At 34.8% G+C, this 20,057-nt stretch overlaps 1 protein-coding gene across 2 annotated transcripts in view; it reads right to left on the bottom strand.

Moving 5' to 3' along the window:
• The window catches only part of TAX1BP1 (Tax1 binding protein 1), a 90,727-nt gene that overhangs the window by 18,224 nt on the left and 52,446 nt on the right, over positions 1–20,057 (bottom strand). For both annotated transcript variants that reach the window (XR_009533337.1, XM_060107770.1), the window contains exons 9-13: positions 17,202–17,426; positions 16,476–16,622; positions 15,994–16,117; positions 14,089–14,186; positions 10,586–10,711 (exon numbers count right to left, since the gene is read on the bottom strand). Coding sequence is in view for 1 of the 2 variants with exons in the window: in XM_060107770.1 (XP_059963753.1) it covers positions 10,586–10,711; positions 14,089–14,186; positions 15,994–16,117; positions 16,476–16,622; positions 17,202–17,426 (720 nt within the window). In the remaining variant the exon portion in view is untranslated. The remainder of the gene's footprint in view (positions 1–10,585; positions 10,712–14,088; positions 14,187–15,993; positions 16,118–16,475; positions 16,623–17,201; positions 17,427–20,057) is intronic.

The following is a 20,057-nucleotide window of genomic DNA, read 5'->3' as shown; positions in this document are numbered from 1 at the left end:
AGGATATAAGGATGAAAATTTTCATCTGTAAAGTAAAATTCAGCTGGTTTTGCTGATTGTCATCCCTTGGGAGTAGAGATGAGACTCTATGTTAACAAATTTTTACCTATAAAATGACCTTAAAATAGAGTAAGTGGCCTTCAAATGGAATAAGTCGTTATCATTGAGAGAGAGCAAAACTGGTAAACGTGAAAAATGCAAGTCAATTTAGGTTTGAAAAGAGAAATGGGAATTAAAAGTTCTTCTTAAGCATGTGAAAAGAGTACAGAAGGCATATGAAATATAACATATTGCAGGATTGGTAAGTGGATGATTTACTTAGAACACAGGATGCACGTTAAGAGTAGAAGAAATGCAGCTAAAAACACAGGCTGAAGGGCAAATGTGCCAGATGTGTCATACAGTTTACTACAATGGGTCTGACAGTTCTTGAACAATAATAACACAGTGCAATGGTCCTTAGCAAGGTTAATCTAGCAAAACTATACTGGGCACAGTTGAAAGTAGAAACAAATAATCAGGGGGGCAGCATGACATGGTGGATTGGAGTCAGGCCAGAATTTGCTCATCAGCTCCAGCACAAATAACCCTGAGGAACTTACCTTTCCCAGGCCTCAGAGGACTACTGAGAAATGAGGGGAGTGTTTACAACACAGCAGGCCCTCAATGGAGGTTCCCTCATCTCCTGTCAAGACTCAAAAACCCCTGACATACCACTATAGTAATTCAGGATGTTTAAGTGGAAATGTGAAGAGAGAAAAAGGGAGAGAGTAAAATTTTAAAGTATTTCAAAGATGATTCAAGAAAAGTGGAAAAAGGGCATGAAAGCAGCAAAAGAGTTAAGAGATGATAAACTACTTCTACAAAAGTGTAAGCAAATCAATTTAAAGGAGTATGGTTAAGTTCTTCTGTAAGCAAACAATAAACTACTTAAATGGAGTCAAGGGTTTCATCAAAACATTTATGCATGCGCTGATAGAGCCAAGGAACTTCATAGAGAATTCCAACCTAATAAAGAGTTTCCTCTAGGTTCATACTCCACTCCACTACCATCAAAGATGAAATAAATCCTCTGCAAATAGTATAAGGGTAAGAAAAGGAGGAATAAGCAGCTTTGATTCCTCATGGGGGAAACTGGAGGCAGGGTGAACAGAACACAGGAACATGGACAAAATAGTTATGATTAGGTTGTTTGGCAAATTAGAAGACTGAACTCTTGACTTAGAGAAGATTCTTAAATTTGTATTCACAATGCATGCCTCCCCCCACAAAAGGATCCATGTTTAGAATTCAGGAAATCCATGAACTTAGATGAAAAAAAATTTTTTTATATCTTTTCACTAACTTCTAACTGAAATTTAGCATTTTCTTCAATTATGGATGTAGGCAAAAAAACATAGCAACAGTTGCAGTACCTTTAATTTTGTCACCCACAAAAATCACAGATATACTCAAGACACCTTCCATTAATCATTTGTAAGTATATACAAATATTACTCTTCTATTCTTAAAAAGGAAGCAGATCATCTGGAAATATGAAATGATGATTTAGAAAAATCGCTAGTCAGGTACCTGATGTTAAACAACATTTTGAAATAGTTTTACTTAAAAAAATTTTTTAATTTTAATTTTTTCTCTGGTAATAGTTAATAAAGTACTTCCCACCATCATTTTTATCATTATTTACCATTGTGCTTTTGCTTTATTATTTTCTTTACTCTTCTCTTTTCATATTTCTAGTAAGGGGCTTATACAGAATATCTGAAATAGTATGAAAATAATAAATAATTCTAAACAGTGGTTTTGGGTTGACATGAAAAAATAAGATACTTTAAGGTATATTAAGTTTCTAAATAAATTTAAATTGGTAGGGTTTTTAATCCTAAATTACTTCATACTATTAGAAGTTATTTTTAAAATATATATTTTTATAATATTAGGGAGCCAGTTACTTAAAAAAACTATAATGAGTTTTTATCCACACATATGTTCAATATTTATTATCTAATATGCAGCAGGAACTGGCCTCCAGGCACTAGAGATTTAGGAATAACCAAAACACACAAAAATTCCTGCCCACATGAAGTCTGTATCTAGAGCAGGGCAGATGGCCAAGAAACAAAATAAGTAAAATACACATTCTGTTAGATGGCGATATATCCATTTTGTCATTTGCTCACTCAACTAATGCTTAACGATCACTTGGTTCATTCCAGGCACTGTCCGGATCTAGGTAGGTTTCAGTGCTGAACAAAAAGGACTTAATCCTAACTCTGCAGAGGATTGTGGTAGGAGTGAGGGTATTGAGAAACACTGGGGGAGAAGACAAACATGAAGTAAGTTGCTGAAATAGCAAACGGAAATTCTTATAAATACAGTCGTTAGAAGTAATATAAAACTATAGTGTCAGTAGCAGGGAAATCAAGAGTAACTCAAGAAGACAGGAAGCAGAAAGCAAACTGGCCTACTTCTATTGTATTCCTGACAGGGCAGGGTATTAATTGACAATAAAACTGCTGATCCCACTACATTTCTTTTACCAAATATTTTTATAAGCAAATGCTATAAATTATGTTTGCCCCATTAACTTGTTTAGTCATTCAACAAATATTTAACTTCAAATATCAGGCACTGTACTAGAGGCTGCGGATACAGTGGTGAATAAAATAAACATGATCCCTGTTCTTCATGGACCTTATAATTAAGCAAAGGGAGTTGTTAGAGAAATAAGCACAGAAATATTAATTACAAATTATGGTGCTATAAAATAAAAGTATAGCTCCCAGGTTTAAGTTTAATAAAGGTACCTAATTTAGACTGAGAGGTCAAAGAAGTCCTCTCTGAAAAAGAGAGGTTTAATCTGAGACTTAAAGAATAAGTCAAGAGTAGTAGGAATAGTTAAATATTCAGAGGAAAATAATAGGAATTATGGGATATACTTGAAAAAATACCACTGGGGGAAGAGAGAAGGGAATTACGGTTGAACAGATAAAATAAGATGGCACTGAGACTTCCCTGGCGGTCCAGTGATTAAGACTTTGCCTTCCAATGCATGGGGTGTGGGTTTGATCCCTGGTCAGGGAGCTAAAATCCCACATGCCTCACGGCCAAAAACAAAAAACAAAAAACAAAAACATAAAAACAGAAGCAATACTGTAACAAATTCAAAAAAAAAAAAAAGACTTAAAGAAAATTAAAATAAGATGCCACAGAGTAACATCTGTTGATTGCTGGGTGAGAAGTACAACTGAGTTCGTTACATTATTCTCTTCTTACATATGTTTAAATTCTTCTGGGACTACCCTGGCGGTCCAGTGGTTAAGACTCTGTGCTTCCACTGCAGGGGGCACAGGTCTGATTCCTAGTTGGGGAACTAAGATCCCGCATGCCGCGTGGCGCGGCCAAAAAAAATTCTTCTTTAAAAAAAAAAAAAGTTAACAAAAGATTGTAGGCAAGAATATTCCTAGCAAAGTACATGAATAAGGGCCCTGAAACAAGAAAGCGATTCATGAGTTGTAAGACCCGAGTGACTAAAACCATTCTCAAAGTGTGGTCTCCAGACCAGCAGCGTCAGGAACTTGTCAAATGTGCAAATCTCAAGCCCCACCCCAGACATACAAATCAGAAACTCTGGGAATGGAAGCCAGAAATCTGTGTTTTAACAAATACATTGTAAAGCAACCATACTCCAATAAAAATTAATTTAAAAAAAATGTGGTACCCTAACAAACTATATTAAATGAAATTATATGAACATAATGTGAAAAAGGGCAATTCTCAAGATAATCTTGTCTGTGGCATTCTATACATGTGATTGTATGTTGACCTTTCCCTGCAAAGGCACAAGCTCTGCTAACTTTTGTTTAGCTTATAATAAGTTATGACTGTACTCTTATCATTACTTATGATGTTGTATTTGCTCATATTTTCCTAAATACATGTTGTATATTGCCATTTAATCTTTAATATTACAAAAAGGCAAAATATTTAAATAAATTTGATAATTACCTAAAAACAAACAAATAATACAGGTGGTTCTGATTCAAGGTCAAGATTGAGAACTACTACTGAGAGAAATTCTACAATAGAGGAGAGTCAAACAAGAAACTGTGGCTTAAAATGGGACTAGAGAGAGGCCAGTCATATAAAATATTATATGCTATGTTGAATTTTGGCGGGAATTCCCTGGTGGTCCAGTGGTTAGGACTCTGTGCTTTCACTGCCGAGGGCACAGGTTCAATCCCTGGTTGGGGCACTAAGATCCCACAAGCCACACGGTGCAGCCAAAAAAGAATTTTGGCATTTATCCTAATTGCACTAATGCATGGGAGGCCCATTAAGGAGCTTCAAGCAAAGAAAGGATCAGCTTTACATTTTTAAAGGTTACCCTGCCTGTGGTTTGAATAACCTTTTACTTCAGTCAAACATAGAGGAGGAGGGACTTCCCTGGTGGTCCAGTGGTTAAGAATCCACCTTCCAATGCAGGGGACGTGGGTTCGATCCCTGGTCAGGGAACTAAGATCCCACAGGCCACGAGGCAACTAAGCCCACATGCCGCAACAAAAGATTCCACATGCTGTGACAAAGATGCCACACACCGCAACTAAGACCTGATGCAGCCAAATAAATATTAAAAAAAAAAAAAAACATAGAGGAGAGTGACCTCATGGAAGATGGCAGAGAATTATGGCCCTCACCCAACTATCTGCATGGAACTGAATCCTGACAACAAGTAGTGAGCTCAGAAGTAGATCTATACCCGTGAGATGACTAAGCCCAATCTGACACACTGACTGCAGTCTTGCAAGATGTCTAAAGAGGACCCAGCCAAGCCACACCTGGATTCCTGACTCATAGAAACTGTGAGATAACAAATACTGTTTTAAGCCACTACATTTTCAGGTAATTCGCTGTGCAGCATAATTAATACAGTCACCATATTGTTTTCTGTTTGTGATTTCAGCCATTTGTAACACCACAAAATGTACAAATAGTTATAATCATTTAGCACTATCTTTCACTGTTATATATGAAACTTCAAAATAACTATATAAAACATACTCTCTCTAAATGTATAATTTTACATATAAATTATATATAAATTATATATATGCAATATATATTTTTTATAAATGTAAAATATATAAAAATAAAGTATCTTGATTGCTTCTCTCTAGCATTAGCTACTAACTCCAAGCACAAAATACACTTAGAGCCAGGTTTCTTACCAAAAATGGTTAAGGTACATCCATGTTTCAAAAAGTTGTCTTAAGCATTTGGAATATATATTTTGTCAACTTCTTGTCAAATCTGATTAGGGAATCATGGTTTTAACTTTGAAATACACTTGAGGAAAACTCATACCAGAAATAAAAAATCATTTTCTTACTCTTCATTTGTGATCCTATTGTTTTAATTAGCTTTAATCCACTGTTTATTTGCAGGGATCTTTTTAACCCACTTGTCATTTTGTGTTACCATACACTGAAGGGGGTGAGGGAGAGAGAACAAACACAAGTAACATTTGAACGCAATATACTGACAACCTGGGGTGGGGGGTGGGGCTTGCAAACAATCTTGAATTCAATTCTATTCTTAATAGGTTTCCTTCTTTTAGTGATATGGCTCTAGCAGTTCTGAAGGTGTGGGATATCAGAATTAGCAAGTAGATTCAATGTACTGACACTATTGGGCACAGGATTCTCACTGTGGAAAAGGTGTACAAATAGGAATTAATGAAGGCAAGGGGAAATTCCCTGGTGGTCCAGTGGTTAGGACTCCACGCTTCCACTGCTGGGGCCAGGGTTTGATCCCTGGTCAGGGAACTAAGATCCTGCAAGCCACATGGCATGACCAAAAACAAACACACACACACACCAACATCCTTATCCTGATAATCTCTTTCTGTAGTTAGATAAAATTACTGTAATAACTTCTATTAAAAAATGCCTCTTTAAAAAAAAAAAAAAAAAGGAAAGGAAAGCAAGGAAGAACCAGTGTGGAACTGGACTAGAACTCATGATATCTAAAATACAAACCTTTCCCAGCTCAGACACTGAAAGGATCTACAAGCAATGAGCACACCTAGGGCCTGCATTTTGGGTTCTAAATACCATTTCCCACTAGTAAGCAACCAGAACTCCTTGGAGAAATAAGGACCAGAGCTTCTTCATTGTAAAAAACGGCCAATCCCAAAGATGAGGGAATAAAGGTATGAGAATACCTTGCAGTGCTAGAAAAAAATTAAGTGCTCAAAAGACCAACAATATCCTTTTGATATGGAGGCAGATCAGGAACCACCTTGAAGGTATTCCCACTGACCAAATCTTAGACTATGTGAACATCAAAAAAATTCTTACTCCATTGACTAAAAAGAGCTCATATTAATGCCTACCAAGTAGGAAGATAAAATATGTATTAAGAGTAGATTAGATAGACACACAGATGAACACAGACACCCAAATATAAATTAAAAATACAGTTGGCCCTCCATATCTGCCAATGCAGAGCCAGCCAATGCAGAACCCATGGATACTCAGGGCCGATGGTACTACACCATTTTATATAAGAGACTTTAGCATCCTCCAATTTTGGCATCCTTGGAGGGGTCCTGGAACCAACCCTGAGGATACTGAGAGATGACTGTACAAACATACATAAATACACACTGTGATATAAAAAACATTTTTGGTCTTGTCCCCAGTTCCTGGCACAGATCTCCTAAAACTTCTGGAATTTCCTGAATGATAGGAGTGTCTTTTCTCATTCATAACAAGCCCCTTTAGACCCTACCTGAATTTATGGCTAACAAGGTGACGCCTAGGTTTACAAAATTCTAGTTTTTTCTTAAAAGCTTGAATTTTATCATTGGCAACGAATACTATCAATTGGTTTTCCTTAAAGTAACAGGCTCACTTCCCTTCTTTTCAAGAAAATATCTGCCAAATACCCCAGTCTGAATAACCAAATTTTGTCTATCAGTCATTCTTTAAAATAGAAATGATATGCCATGTAAAAAGAGGCTAGTTCAGCTTAGAACTCAATCACACAGTGCTTTACCTTCAAAGGTACTTTAATGCCACTTTACTTCATTAGGCAAAAGTGCTTTGGGAGTACTTCCCATTTCATCACACAGAATATTAAAAACACCCCCCAGGGTCAAGCTTCAATAAAATTAATATTTTACTGTTTCATCATCTTAAGTGAAACTGTTTTTTTTTTTTTTAAACTGTGAACGCATGGTTAGGATGAATACAGTAACTACTAGTGCAGTTTGGTGCCACTGCCTTGATTCAATATTAATACACCAGCAGTTCTCCCACCACTGCTTTTATACCAACAGTGCAAATGTAACAGAGGAGGGAAAAAAGCAAATACTGTAATATTACGAAAACTGCTTTATCTTTGTAGACCTCTAAAGGGGATGGGGACCCCCAAAGGATCACAGACCATACTGTGAGAAATGTTGCACTACAGCACATTTTATATTATAAATGTACGCTCTGAATGTTAGGTTATGCTACAAATCATTAAACAACTTCTAAAATGTTTCCTATTACAAAAGAAAACCAGATAAATACATTAGGTATAATTTTAAATTTGTTTACTATTCTCTTAAATTTGAACACTGTAAAATTGTTTGTTAAATACAAACTATGTAACAAAAATCAAACTAAGTATCAACACTTGAGCATTTTTCTCCTAACAAAATAATTTTAAATATTATTTAACTAAAAACGTTTTCCACCTAAAAGTCTTAACACCTATTTGTCTTTTCCTTAGTCATTTAACTTTAAAAAAAATCACCCTCACATAACTGTAAAATGTGTGTCCCTTCATAAAGCTGTATTATCATTCAGTGTCATATGAAACTTTTTTTAAAGTACACTCTCCCTGGAGAGGTTTTCCAAATATGAAGTTAGACCATTTATCTCTTTGTCCTTCTCTGCCAACTGAAGCTGAAGAGAGAAAGAAATTATCATTTTTCATCATCTACTTACTCTCCCCTTACCCTTCAAGAGTTAGTTTATACCATTCTATCAAAATAATTCCTATTACCATTTCCATGTATTTTGTTCTTATTCTTTGACATCTCGGAATTACTTGTCAGTATTGACTAACTTCCCTTACTCGTCAAGCTTCTCCCCTGGTTTATGTGAAACTGCTCCAACACTGTCATCCTCTCATGCTCTTTTTTTAAAGTCTGCTTCTTCACCATTACATATATAGGTATTCCCCAAAGTTTCTTCTTTGGCTTCTTCTCTCTACATTCTCTGTAAACTCCCTTTCTTCTATGCCTTCAACAATCACGCTCATATGAATAAATCACAAATATTAACTCATGTGCCACACTCTCTCCTTCCCAAGATCCAAATCTGCCTTTTTAATTGATGGGTAAACATGTTTTCACTGTTGTCCTTCTGCACTGAAAGGGTAAAATGTCCCAAACCTACTTTTCTACTTTTGTTAACTGATATTATTAATCTCAGAGCCCACTGTGATTGAAGCTAGGAAACTATATTAAACACTCCCTCTCCTCTTCCTCTACTCTTCAACATTTTCAGTCTCCAAGTCTTTCATTTATTCAACAACTACCCATTATTTGCCTATTACAGCATAAGCATTATGGATACAAATAAAACTATTCTTCAATGGTTTTTCCCTAAGGCTTTCCTTGATAGGTTCAATGGTAGGTGATTGGGGAAGGTATCCAAGGAGATGGCCTTTATCAATTCATTCTAAGAATATTTGTACCTAATTTTCTGACCTTCAAAAACCCTTCCCACCTGTAAATCCTCTCAGTGCTACCAAATTATTTGCATAAAGACCCACTCTGGTTGGGTCCCTTTTCTCCTAGAAAATTCTTAACAGCAAATAGCACCCACATTCCAGTTTAAGTCCCCCCTAATCTGGCTTCAACCTATCTTTCACATCTATCTACTCCATCACAGATATTGAAGTCCTATTACTGAAGACTGTCACAGCTCCCAGATTATGCTCTCTACTTCTGACCTCCAAACCTGTAATGCTTTTCCATCTGTTTAGAAAGATGTTTCTTTCTTTTCCCAGCTCTGTTTATCCTCCCCTCCTGTTTGGTCTTTCACAGGTCTAGTTTCTCCGTAATATCTGACTCCTAAATATTTCATTGGAAACAGCCCTAAAGTACTTAGACTTACAGCTTATGTAGAACTTCATCACATTTTGCCTCGTCTCGTGGTGTTTGTGTCTAAGCAGCACAAAATAAGGGGAAAGGCACTAAACAAAAAGCCAAGCAATGTCACCAGTTGTACAACCTTAGTTATGTTGTTTAATCTCGATGTTAATTTTTATCATTAATGAAATAAAAATATTATTTAGCTTCCCATGGGTTTGAAAGATGATTACCTAGGTTGTGAATGTGAAAGAGTTTTGAGAATCATGATTACACACTTCTAGCACTCCTTACCAGATTATAAACTCCTTAAGCACAGCATTGTGCCTTACTTATATGATCACCCACGTAATAGCTAACATAGTGCTTTATATTTAATAGGCTTCAATAAATATTTACTAAATCATTTTTCCTAATCAATCTGCAAAAATAAAGTTTCATATAAATTCAGTATTCATATTTTTTAATAATAACAGAAGTTCCCAGGCAATAAAAACAATATTCACAGTGATCCCAGGAACAACAATAACCTCATGAAATAAGTTTCAAATTTTCATTCTGACAGCAGATGAAGATAAAAAAGGATCAAGCAGTTAAATTACCTTAGCCTGTACCAACCCAAACAAAGTAATTTTTGGTGTCTTTAAGAATGTTATATTTTAAAATTAGATTATAGGTACAATTAGCTATGACAGAGAAAATTTAAATCATTTAGAACTTCCAGGCCTTTAGTCACACACACACAAAAAATGCCAATTATACACACATGCACATACCTTAAAATACTTAAGATTATATTTTATTACTTAGAGGGAAAATGTCTTTCCACTTATTAATGAGCTAGACAGTCTACTAATTTTTTTCTCCAACATTTTTACAAATATCATTTACCATTCAGGCTTGTTTGTTGCCTAATGTTAAACTGGCAAAAGTAATCTTCATTAATTAAGACTGTATTGCTTACTCTGCAGTATCTCATTTAGGATCACAAGTAACACCCTTTTGGTGATAAATTTAAAAACCTTTACATAACTTTTTTTAAATTACTGATTCCATCTTATTACACTCCCCAAAAAACCCACCAAGCCCCTAGAATAATTTTACAAACACATTCATAATTAAGTGAACAAGGAATATGAAATGATCACTTTCATCTTAAAAACTAAGCATGATTTAAAGATATAGTTTCAATAGCCATCTGAATCCGCAAAATGAAAGCCACAATGGCAATGCATATGGGTATCTATTTTCTCAGTTAATAGTTACTGAACTATATTCAACATAACTAAATACATAGTACATTTTTATCTATACACGAAAATACTATCCCAATTACCCATGTTGAAACTTTACATTAGATTGACCAAATTATAGATAGCACATTTTCAAAAGTATCAGGTACTATGCCTCAAGTTATACGAATAGTAAACTTACTTTGAAATTCTCTTCTACTTCAGCTAGTTCTAGTTTCACATTTTCAGCAATTTTCACTTGTTCTTTCCATTTCATCTCCATTTTTGCAAGTTCATCAGCATATTTATTGCATTTTGTTTTCTCATCCTAAATGAAATTAGTATAATTACCAAGATTTTAAATCCATATACAGCTAATATCTATACAAACATACTTGTGCTGAATGCTTATTACAACACTGTTGTAAAGGTATAAAAATAACCAAATAACCAAATAGAAATAACCAAAATGTCTGTCAGTGGAAGATTGGACAAATCATTTTATATCCATACAATGGAACAGAGTATATTTATTGAAAAAGAACAAAGTGATCTAAAAATTAACAAGGAAAAATGGCAAAATACATTAATTGAAAATATCGAGTTGCAAAAACAGAATATATAGTATAATCCCATTTCTGCTTTACAAGTTGTTTAACACAATTTTATATGATGTCTATGTAGTATATGTAGAAAAAATAAACCAAATTTATTTATTTATTTTTGGCCACATCACACAGCTAGTGGGATCTTAGCTCCCTGACCAAGGAATGAACCCGGGCCCTTGGCAGTGAAAGCTCAAAGTCCTAACCACTGGACTGCCGGGGAATTCCATAAACCAAAATATTAATAGCCCTTATATCTGGGGATCAGGATCATAATGGTACTTTTTACCACCTTTATTCTTCATTTGTGTAACACCGTAAGATTTCACAATAAGCACACATTACTTTTGCAAAGGACATAATAAAAATCACATTATTTATAATGCTGTTATTTCTATATATTAATAATTAAAACTCTGGGATTTCCTGATCAAGACAATCTTTAGATGGATTTCTTATACACTGCTCTTCTCTACAACCCAGAATGTTAAAAGAATGGAGTTTTAAAACATGACGAGGGACTTCCCCAGCAGTCCAGTGGTTAGGGCTCCGTGCTTCCACTGCATGGGGCACAGGTTTGATCCCTGGTCAGGGAACGAAGATCCCACAAGCCATGCAACAAGGCCAATAAAAAAATTTTAATTAAAAAAAAAAAGAAAAGAAAAAATATATGCTTTATGCTTTGAGCAATTCAATGGAGAAAAGTCTTTTCAACAAATAATGCTGGATCAGTTAAATATCCTTACTATACATACCACACCTCACACCATACACAAAAATAAACTTAAAATGGTTAACAGGCCTAAAAGAACCTAAGACTACAAAACTTCTAGAAAACAAGAGAAAATCATTACAAGTTGCAGCAGTAAATGTTTTCTTAGAACATACAGAGAACACATAAACAATAAATTGATAATCTGTACTTCAGCAAAACTAAAACTTTTTCTAAAAACACCATTAAGGAAATAAAAGGGCAAGCCACAGACTGGGAGAAAATATTTACCCCACATATCTGACAAAGGACTTGTATCTGGAATAAAGAACACTTACAACTCAATAATAAGATGAACCCAATTTTTTAAATGGCAGAAGATGAACTCACAATAAAAAGGAATAAACTATACGAAGTCAGTCAGGAAGAGAAAAACAAATACCGTATGCTAACACATATATATGGAATCTAAAACAAAAATGGTCATGAAGAACCTAGGGGCAAGACGGGAATAAACACGCAGACCTACTAGAGAATGGACTTGAGGATATGGGGAGGGGGAAGGGTAAGCTGGGACAAAGTGAGAAAGTGGCATGGACATATATACACTACCAAATGTAAAACAGATAGCTAGTGGGACGCAGCCGCATAGCACAGGGAGATCAGCTCATAGCACAGGGAGATCAGCTCAGTGCTTTGTGACCACCTAGAGGGGTGGGATAGGGAGGGTAGGAGGGAGGGAGACGCAAGAGGGAAGAGATATGGGAATATATGTATATGTATAACTGATTCACTTTGTTATAAAGTAGAAACTAACACACCATTGTAAAGCAATTATACTCCAATGAAGATGTTAAAAAATTTTTAAATAAATAAAATTTATTAAACAAACAAAAAAAGGAATAAACTACCAATAACAAGCAACAACATAAACAAATCTCAAAATAACTGTGCTGAAAGGGGACAGGAAAAGAAGAACATACTATATGATTCCATTTATAGAAACGGTACAAAAGATAGGCTAATCTATAGTGGCAGAAAGCAAGCCAATGGTTTCCCAGGAGTGGTGAGAGAGGGAGGGATGAGTTGTAAATGAGTACAAAAAAGCTAATGGAGTAATGGAAATGTTCATTAGCTTGACACTGTGATAGTTCCACAACTATATATATATATAGCAAAACTGAAACTGCAGACCTTAAATATATGCAGTTTATTGAATTTCAATTGTACTACAACACAGTTGTAAAAAAAAAAATTACCTTGAGGAAGTTTTTAGCTTGAAAGAATATTCTATCTTCCTTTCAATAATACTATATAATGAGATTTTAAAAAATATTCATCCAAAATTGTTTCATACTTACTGAAAAATAGGTTAGTCCCTTATAAGCAACTACTTTGACCTCAAGGGTAAAATTGTTCTAATCAACCCTGTACAGAAGGATCTTCTGAAGCAACAAAAATGTTCAGTTCAAAGTCTGATTAAAGGATTACATTCAACTAATATTATCAAGACAGCAACATAAAATATTTTAAGTTAATTACTATAATAATATATGAATTTCCTTATATGGCTCTAAAAATTATCCCTCTCCTCTCCACATGAACAGAGAAGCAAACACACAAAAAAATATTTAATTGAACGAACGAAAAACATACACAAAACATTTTTTCCTCTCTTCCCCAAATCAGGTACAAATAAGAAGCATTTTCCCTTTGTCCTTTAAATACTCCAGGAGTGAATACTACTAGGAAGTTGCAAAACTTAAATGTTTGAATAATAGTTTAATATAATCAAAATAATACCGTAAAGGCAACGACTCATCTGGGTACCATTCCTTTTTTTCCACTTTACAAATCTAGTCACTTTAGGATGTGGTGAAAGTCTTTGCTATTATTACAGTAAGTGTAAAAAAGAATACTTCCCTTTTATGCAGTTCAAACATTTTTCATGTATCCTTATCAGAAGAAGAAGACAGACAATATCCAACCCCAACCTCAATTAATCACTTGCCCATTATCAAGAGAAGGACATCAGGGGAACAGAAAACAATAGTTTTAGGATCGTGGTTTTTTTTTTTTTTTGCCCATGCTGTGCAGCTTGTGGGATCTTAGTTCCCCAACCAGGGATTGAACCCAGGCCCACGGCAGTGAAAGTGCTGAATCCTAACCAGTGGACCACCAAGGAATTCCCAAGGATCATGATTTTACACACATGCCTACATGAGCAGGTACACAGAACAACCCCCCACTTATCATCTCAAAAGTGAAACTAAATATCAGTATATGGGTATAAAAAAGAAACCCTGGGATACCCATCAATCAAAACAATAAAGATAAGCTAAGCCATTACATTTGACAAATCTTTCTCTTACGAGAGAGCTAGCTTACCTGCAAGAGTTGTTTACATTTATTATACTTTTCTGCAGCAACTTCTTTGGTCATTTCAGAGACTTGTCCCTTAGTTAGATTGTCAAAATCTATCTCAGCTATAACAAGGCAGAAAATTAAAAGATTATTAAAAATTATTTTGATCCTTGTATTATCTTCCTGGTCAGAATAACTTGAGGGTCAGTATACTGTGAAATATAATAAATGGAATACTAAAGGAGAGAAAGATCTATTTTAAAACATCTATTCATACACTAAATAAACAGAGAAGGACAATATAAACATTAGATGAGAATTTTTAAAATTTTTTTAATTTTAATTTTTTCATTCAATAATTTTAAAAAATCATATTTTTTAACTAGCTAAAAATAGTTCTAAAATGGCACAGAAATTGTTTTCTATATACTTAATAGATAGGATATATAGGAAAGCCATACTCTGAGAAAACATATTAAATCATTTTTCTAGTCCTTCACTACTATTCAATAAGTCTTTATTAAGTCACTGTAACACCTTTCTTGGTACTACACAGGATATATAGAAATGGAAGGCAGGATCCTGTTCTACAACAGTTTAATCTAAATATTTAATAGCATAGGAAACTTATAATACATTTAAAAAGTCTAAAACACCAATTGCCCCAAACACTACACAATTAAATATACTTTACATGCTCTAGTATTTAGTTTTGTTATTGTCAAATCTTTAACATAAGGTGAAAAAAAGACATTAGGACAAGTGAAAACCTAGAGTTAATTTAAATTTTCATGTTGTTCATGTATTCACTATGTCTCTCTAATCTGTTCTGTAAGTTAATAAACTAATAAAATATTTAACTTATCCACCAACAGGTACACTAATGAGGAAAGTACCTTAATGATCCAAAGCAGCCAAAACAAAACAAAACAAAAAAAAGCGAGAAAGAGAGAAACATGAATAGAATTAAAGGGATTTTTAAGTTTTCCCCACAGAATTGTACAATTAAAGTGCCATAAATGGTTCAGAATTCCACAGCGTTAGAATATTAATTAAAAATTCAATTCTTGGGGCTTCCCTAGTGGTGCAGTGGTTGAGAGTCCGCCTGCCGAAGCAGGGGACACAGGTTCGTGCCCTGGTCCGGGAAGATCCCACATGCCGCGGAGCGGCGGGGCCTGTGAGCCGTGGCTGCTGAGCCTGCGCGTCCAGAGCCTGTGGTCCGCAACGGGAGAGGCCACGGCAGTGAGAGGCGCCACGTACCACGCAAAAAAAAAAAAAAATTCAATTCTTGGCTCTCTTCCTATAGATCAAATACTATAAGCATTTGCACTTACAAACACCAGCTCATTTGATTAACCATGCTCATGAAGATAAATACTAGTTCACTCACATTTTATATATTCACCACATGCATGACTTACTCTTAGACCTTTACTTTCCCTTTGCTTTTATTTTTTATTTTTTTAATAAATTTATTTCTTTTATTTATTAATTTTTGGCTGCATTGAATCTTCCCTGCTGCATGGGTTTTTCTCCAGTTGCGGAGAGCAGGGGCTACTCCCCGTTGCGGTGTGCAGGCTTCTCTTGTTGCAGAACACGGGCTCTAGAGCACAGGCTTAGTAGTGGTGGCACACAGGCTTAGTAGTTGTGGCACACAGGCCCAGCCGCTCCGCGGCATGTGAGATCCTCCCGGACCAGGGCTCAAACCCGCATCCTCTGCATCGGCGGGCGGACTCCCAACCACTGCACCACCAGGGAAGCCCCTCCCTTTGCTTTTAGACCTTTACTTTCCCTTTGCCTCAATCCCTCACTTAGAAGGATTTTTTTAAAAGCTCCCTAAAATTCTGACACATGGAACAGGCAGTATAAATGAGTATAAATACTTTTCAAGGCAGGACACGTCATACAAAAAGTCTAAAAGATTGTTACCTGTAGAAGGTGGTGGCTTTACATCAAGCGTAGAGGCAGCAGTAGCGGGGTCTGTGTTTACTGAGGCATCATTCACTCTCTGCTGACTCCCAAGTTTCTTTGTGAAGACACTACTGTTATTAGCCTGTTCAAAATGTTAACAATCAATGGTTAAATGAGTTACATGTCCCTCCTTCAGCAACCATGCATCATATAAATAAATCCTGAAAAGTCCACAAAGCTGCTGCTGTCTTAAAGGCCAACAAAGACTAAAGTTACACACATCACTTTACTAACTGACCTAAACGTTACAAAACAGAACATTTTATTTCTCCAACAAATAAAAATTCCAGATTTAAAAAAAATTATCACTACAATATTAGGCCAGTAATGTGAAATAAAGCAGAAATTATATTCAAAGGGTATAACATTATAAATTTGATTTGTAAACAAAAATACTGATAAAGGAATTATTTTACTGTGATGAATTCAATTATACTTACTGATTGGTCTGAAAGTTTGTTTATTTGTTTTTGGAGCCTCTGGCATTCCTTGAATTTTTCTTTATAATGATCTGCTGCCATCTGAAGACGAAGTTTCAGATCTTCAACTTCTCTTCTCAGTTCGTGTTCCAGTGTATCAGTCTTCTCCTAAGAGAGAAAAAAAACTCTTCCTCTAAGAGAAACATAAAAATCTCGTATCTCATAATGTAGTAGTAAATCCAACTTTCTTTTCGCTTTTTTCTTTCTGGCTCTTAATTTTTATTTGTTTTGGAGTTTTGGCTAGAGTCACATTAGGTCTCCTAACAAATCCAGCTTTATATTCCTAGGACTAAGGTTCATTAAAAAACAAACAAACAAAAACAAAACACTTGAAAAGAATATTCTATCTCCTGAGAAGCAAGCATACCCTGTTAAATAACCATAGTACCATTTTATGCAGCTAGTAAATAAACTCTAAACAAAGCAATATATACCTTATATCAGAAAGTTTAGTTAACAATAATAGAGCAGTTTTTACTAACAATTAGGAATTTGCTTACAGAAGTTTTTCTTAAAGCCTGCATTAATTTCAACCCAAGAAGTTACAATGACTAAACAAAATGAATGGCAATTTAAAATTCTGTGACCAGGAATCTGACCTCAATTATTTTAACATAACTCATTCTCTTTCATAAGCTTATCGTGAGTTTTTGACCAAACTGCAAATTCAAAATTAACCCGCTTTACCTGGTCTTTTCTCACAGCACTTAGTTTAAGCTCTGCCACTGCATCAGCTAACTGCTTTTTCACTCTCTCATTTTCCAAGCGTGCAGTGTGCAGATCTGCCATTGTCTTATCCCGCACATTTACAGCATCGCTAAGTTCTTTAGCCAGAAAGACAGCTTCCTGACGAGTTGCCTGAACCTGTTCCTCTGCTTTACGAAGTTGCTCCTTGAAAAAAACTGTATCTTCCTGAAGAAAGGCAGATAAATATATTTGTAATTAAACCATTCAAGTAAAAAACAGAAGCAGAAACAATATTTATTCCTATTTCAACAGATCTAAAATTTTAAATTAAATATTGCTTTTCTATTCATGACTTAGATGAAGTATGTGTGTCTATAAAAAATTTAAGATGTGACTTTGTTTCAGAGACCCCCATATAACAACCCTACGCATCACTACTATCACTTTATACATGACAAACCTGAAGTACAGGAAGTCAGGCAACATAACCAATGCTTAGCTAAATAGATACTCGAATGGAAGCTTCTGTCCCCCAGAATCTCTCCAGCTAGAACTACTGACCCTCATTTTTTATGGTAAGCAATAAAAATAATTACAAAAACTTCTTTGTAACTCCAAAAATGTTGGTTAAAAAAATGTTTCCTATGATCTAACCTATAACATATCTGATATAATATTAATATACCATTACATTAGCACCTCTTACCAAACCTAAAAGTATCTTTAAAAAGTTAAAATTGCCATGATAGGGCTTCCCTGGTGGCACAGTGGTTAAGAACCTGCCTGCCATTGCAGGGGACACGGGTTCGAGCCCTGGTCTGTGAAGATCCCACATGCCGCAGAGCAACTAAGCCTGTGTGCCACAACTACTGAAGCCCGTGCGCCTGGAGCCCATGCTCCACAACAAGAGAAGTCACGGCAAGGAGAAGCCCGCGCACCACAATGAAGAGTAGCCCTTGCTCGCCGCAACTAGAGAAAGCCCACGCACAGCAACAAAGACCCAACAAAGCCAAATAAATAAATAAATAAATTTATAAAAAATAAATAAAATAAAAACTGCCATGATAAAATTATTTCCTTTAACATTAAAGACATTATGAGCTCAATAAATCTAGTTTATTCAACATTCGTATTTTTATCTCTGCATTAGAAATAATGTAAACTCAAAAAGTGCAACCCATTCGTGGTTTTTAAATTGTTAGCTACTTATAAGGAAATGTAAATGATTATTTATGTAATGCTGGGGTGAAGAAAATCTTTCTAAGTATAACATTAATAGAGCTAATATATAAATGTTATCAGCTTCTATATATCAGAAGGGAAAAAAGCAAAAAAGAGAACTAGAAGAAAACTATTTGTAATATATTCAAAAAATGTATAATACTCTGATATAGATTTTCTAATCAATAAGAAATGGAAAAATTTTAAAGAAAAAAAAACCCAGAAAAGGAAAAATATGGAGAAAGGCATGAACGTGAAATTTCTTTAAAATAAACGGCTATTATACATAGAAAAATATTCAAATAAAGAAGGTAAAACAAATACCATTCATTCTCTTTCAAGCTAACAAAGACTGAAAAAAGTAATGCTCTAATATTTGGATGGTTTAGGAAAACTGGCACATTTACAAACATGTGGGCTCATATAATCTATAAGTGGTAACCATTCTTACCAGATTTTTGAAACAATCAACACCTCTAAAAAGCACATGGCTTTTGATTTATCAATTTTATTTTCATGAGTTTCTGATTAAAGGGTATGGACATAGGTTTAGTTTTGCAGGGTTTTGCAGGGATTCAGTAAAATATTAAGATTATGAAAAATTATTAAAAATCAAATGTCTAAATGGGAATTTATTATAAATAAACTTGATATATCCTCCACACAATGAAAGTCTATGCAACCATTACTAGCAGCAGTATGTGTCATACCCTGTTGATACATTAATTTTTTTGAAAGGCAATCTGAAAATAACTGAAAATGTAAACATTCAACCTGGCAATTGCACTTTGAGGAATTTATTCTACAGATTTATACACGTGCCTAGATATCTGTACAAGAATGTTTACTGCCATCATGCTTATAATACCTAAGGGTTGTACACTAAAACTAAAAACAACTGCATACTACACAGCTGTTAAACAAAAGGAGAGATACTACAAAGCTGGGGGGTTTTTTTGGCCTCGCGGCTTGCAGGATCTTAGTTATAGGGATCGAACCCAGTCCCCCAGCAATGGAAGCGTGGAGTCTTAACTGCTGGATCACCAGGGAATTCCCTACAAAGCTGTTCTAATAAATGAGGAAGATCTGTATGTGTACTCATACTGCAAGATGTCTAGACATTCCATAAATTTTTAAAAAGTTTTTGTAACATTATATTCTCATTTTTGTTAAAATATAAATATTGTATGTACATTCAGATTTCTAGTAAAATTATATAATAATATATCTGGGAAATGATACGGGTTACTTTTACCTTGTACCCTCACATACTACTCGAACTTTTTTATAACCATGATTTTTTTTATTGCTTTTATAATTTTTTAAAAAGTTTTAACAACCAGGCATCAATTTCTCCAGGTATTTCTATACCTATGCTTTCCTCACAGAAGTCTTGCTTAAGTAGCATCTTATTAAATAACAAATAAATAATCAAACATGCTTTTCACCTTCCTGTTTGCATCTGCTATATTCAATACCCTGAAAAGTAACTTGGGTCTTAATCATTAATTCTAAATATCATGCACATCTGACGTTTTAAGTGTTACATTAATTATACCTGAGTGTATTTATTAGCAAACTACTAAAAACCACATAATACTCCATCCATAAAAGTTAATGAATAAATCAGGGTAA

This window comes from Mesoplodon densirostris, chromosome 9, assembly GCF_025265405.1.
Source record: "Mesoplodon densirostris isolate mMesDen1 chromosome 9, mMesDen1 primary haplotype, whole genome shotgun sequence".
NCBI classification, from domain to species: Eukaryota; Metazoa; Chordata; class Mammalia; order Artiodactyla; family Ziphiidae; genus Mesoplodon; species Mesoplodon densirostris.
The sequence above is the reverse complement of the archived record's forward strand: the minus strand, read 5'-3'. Positions and strand labels throughout refer to the sequence as shown.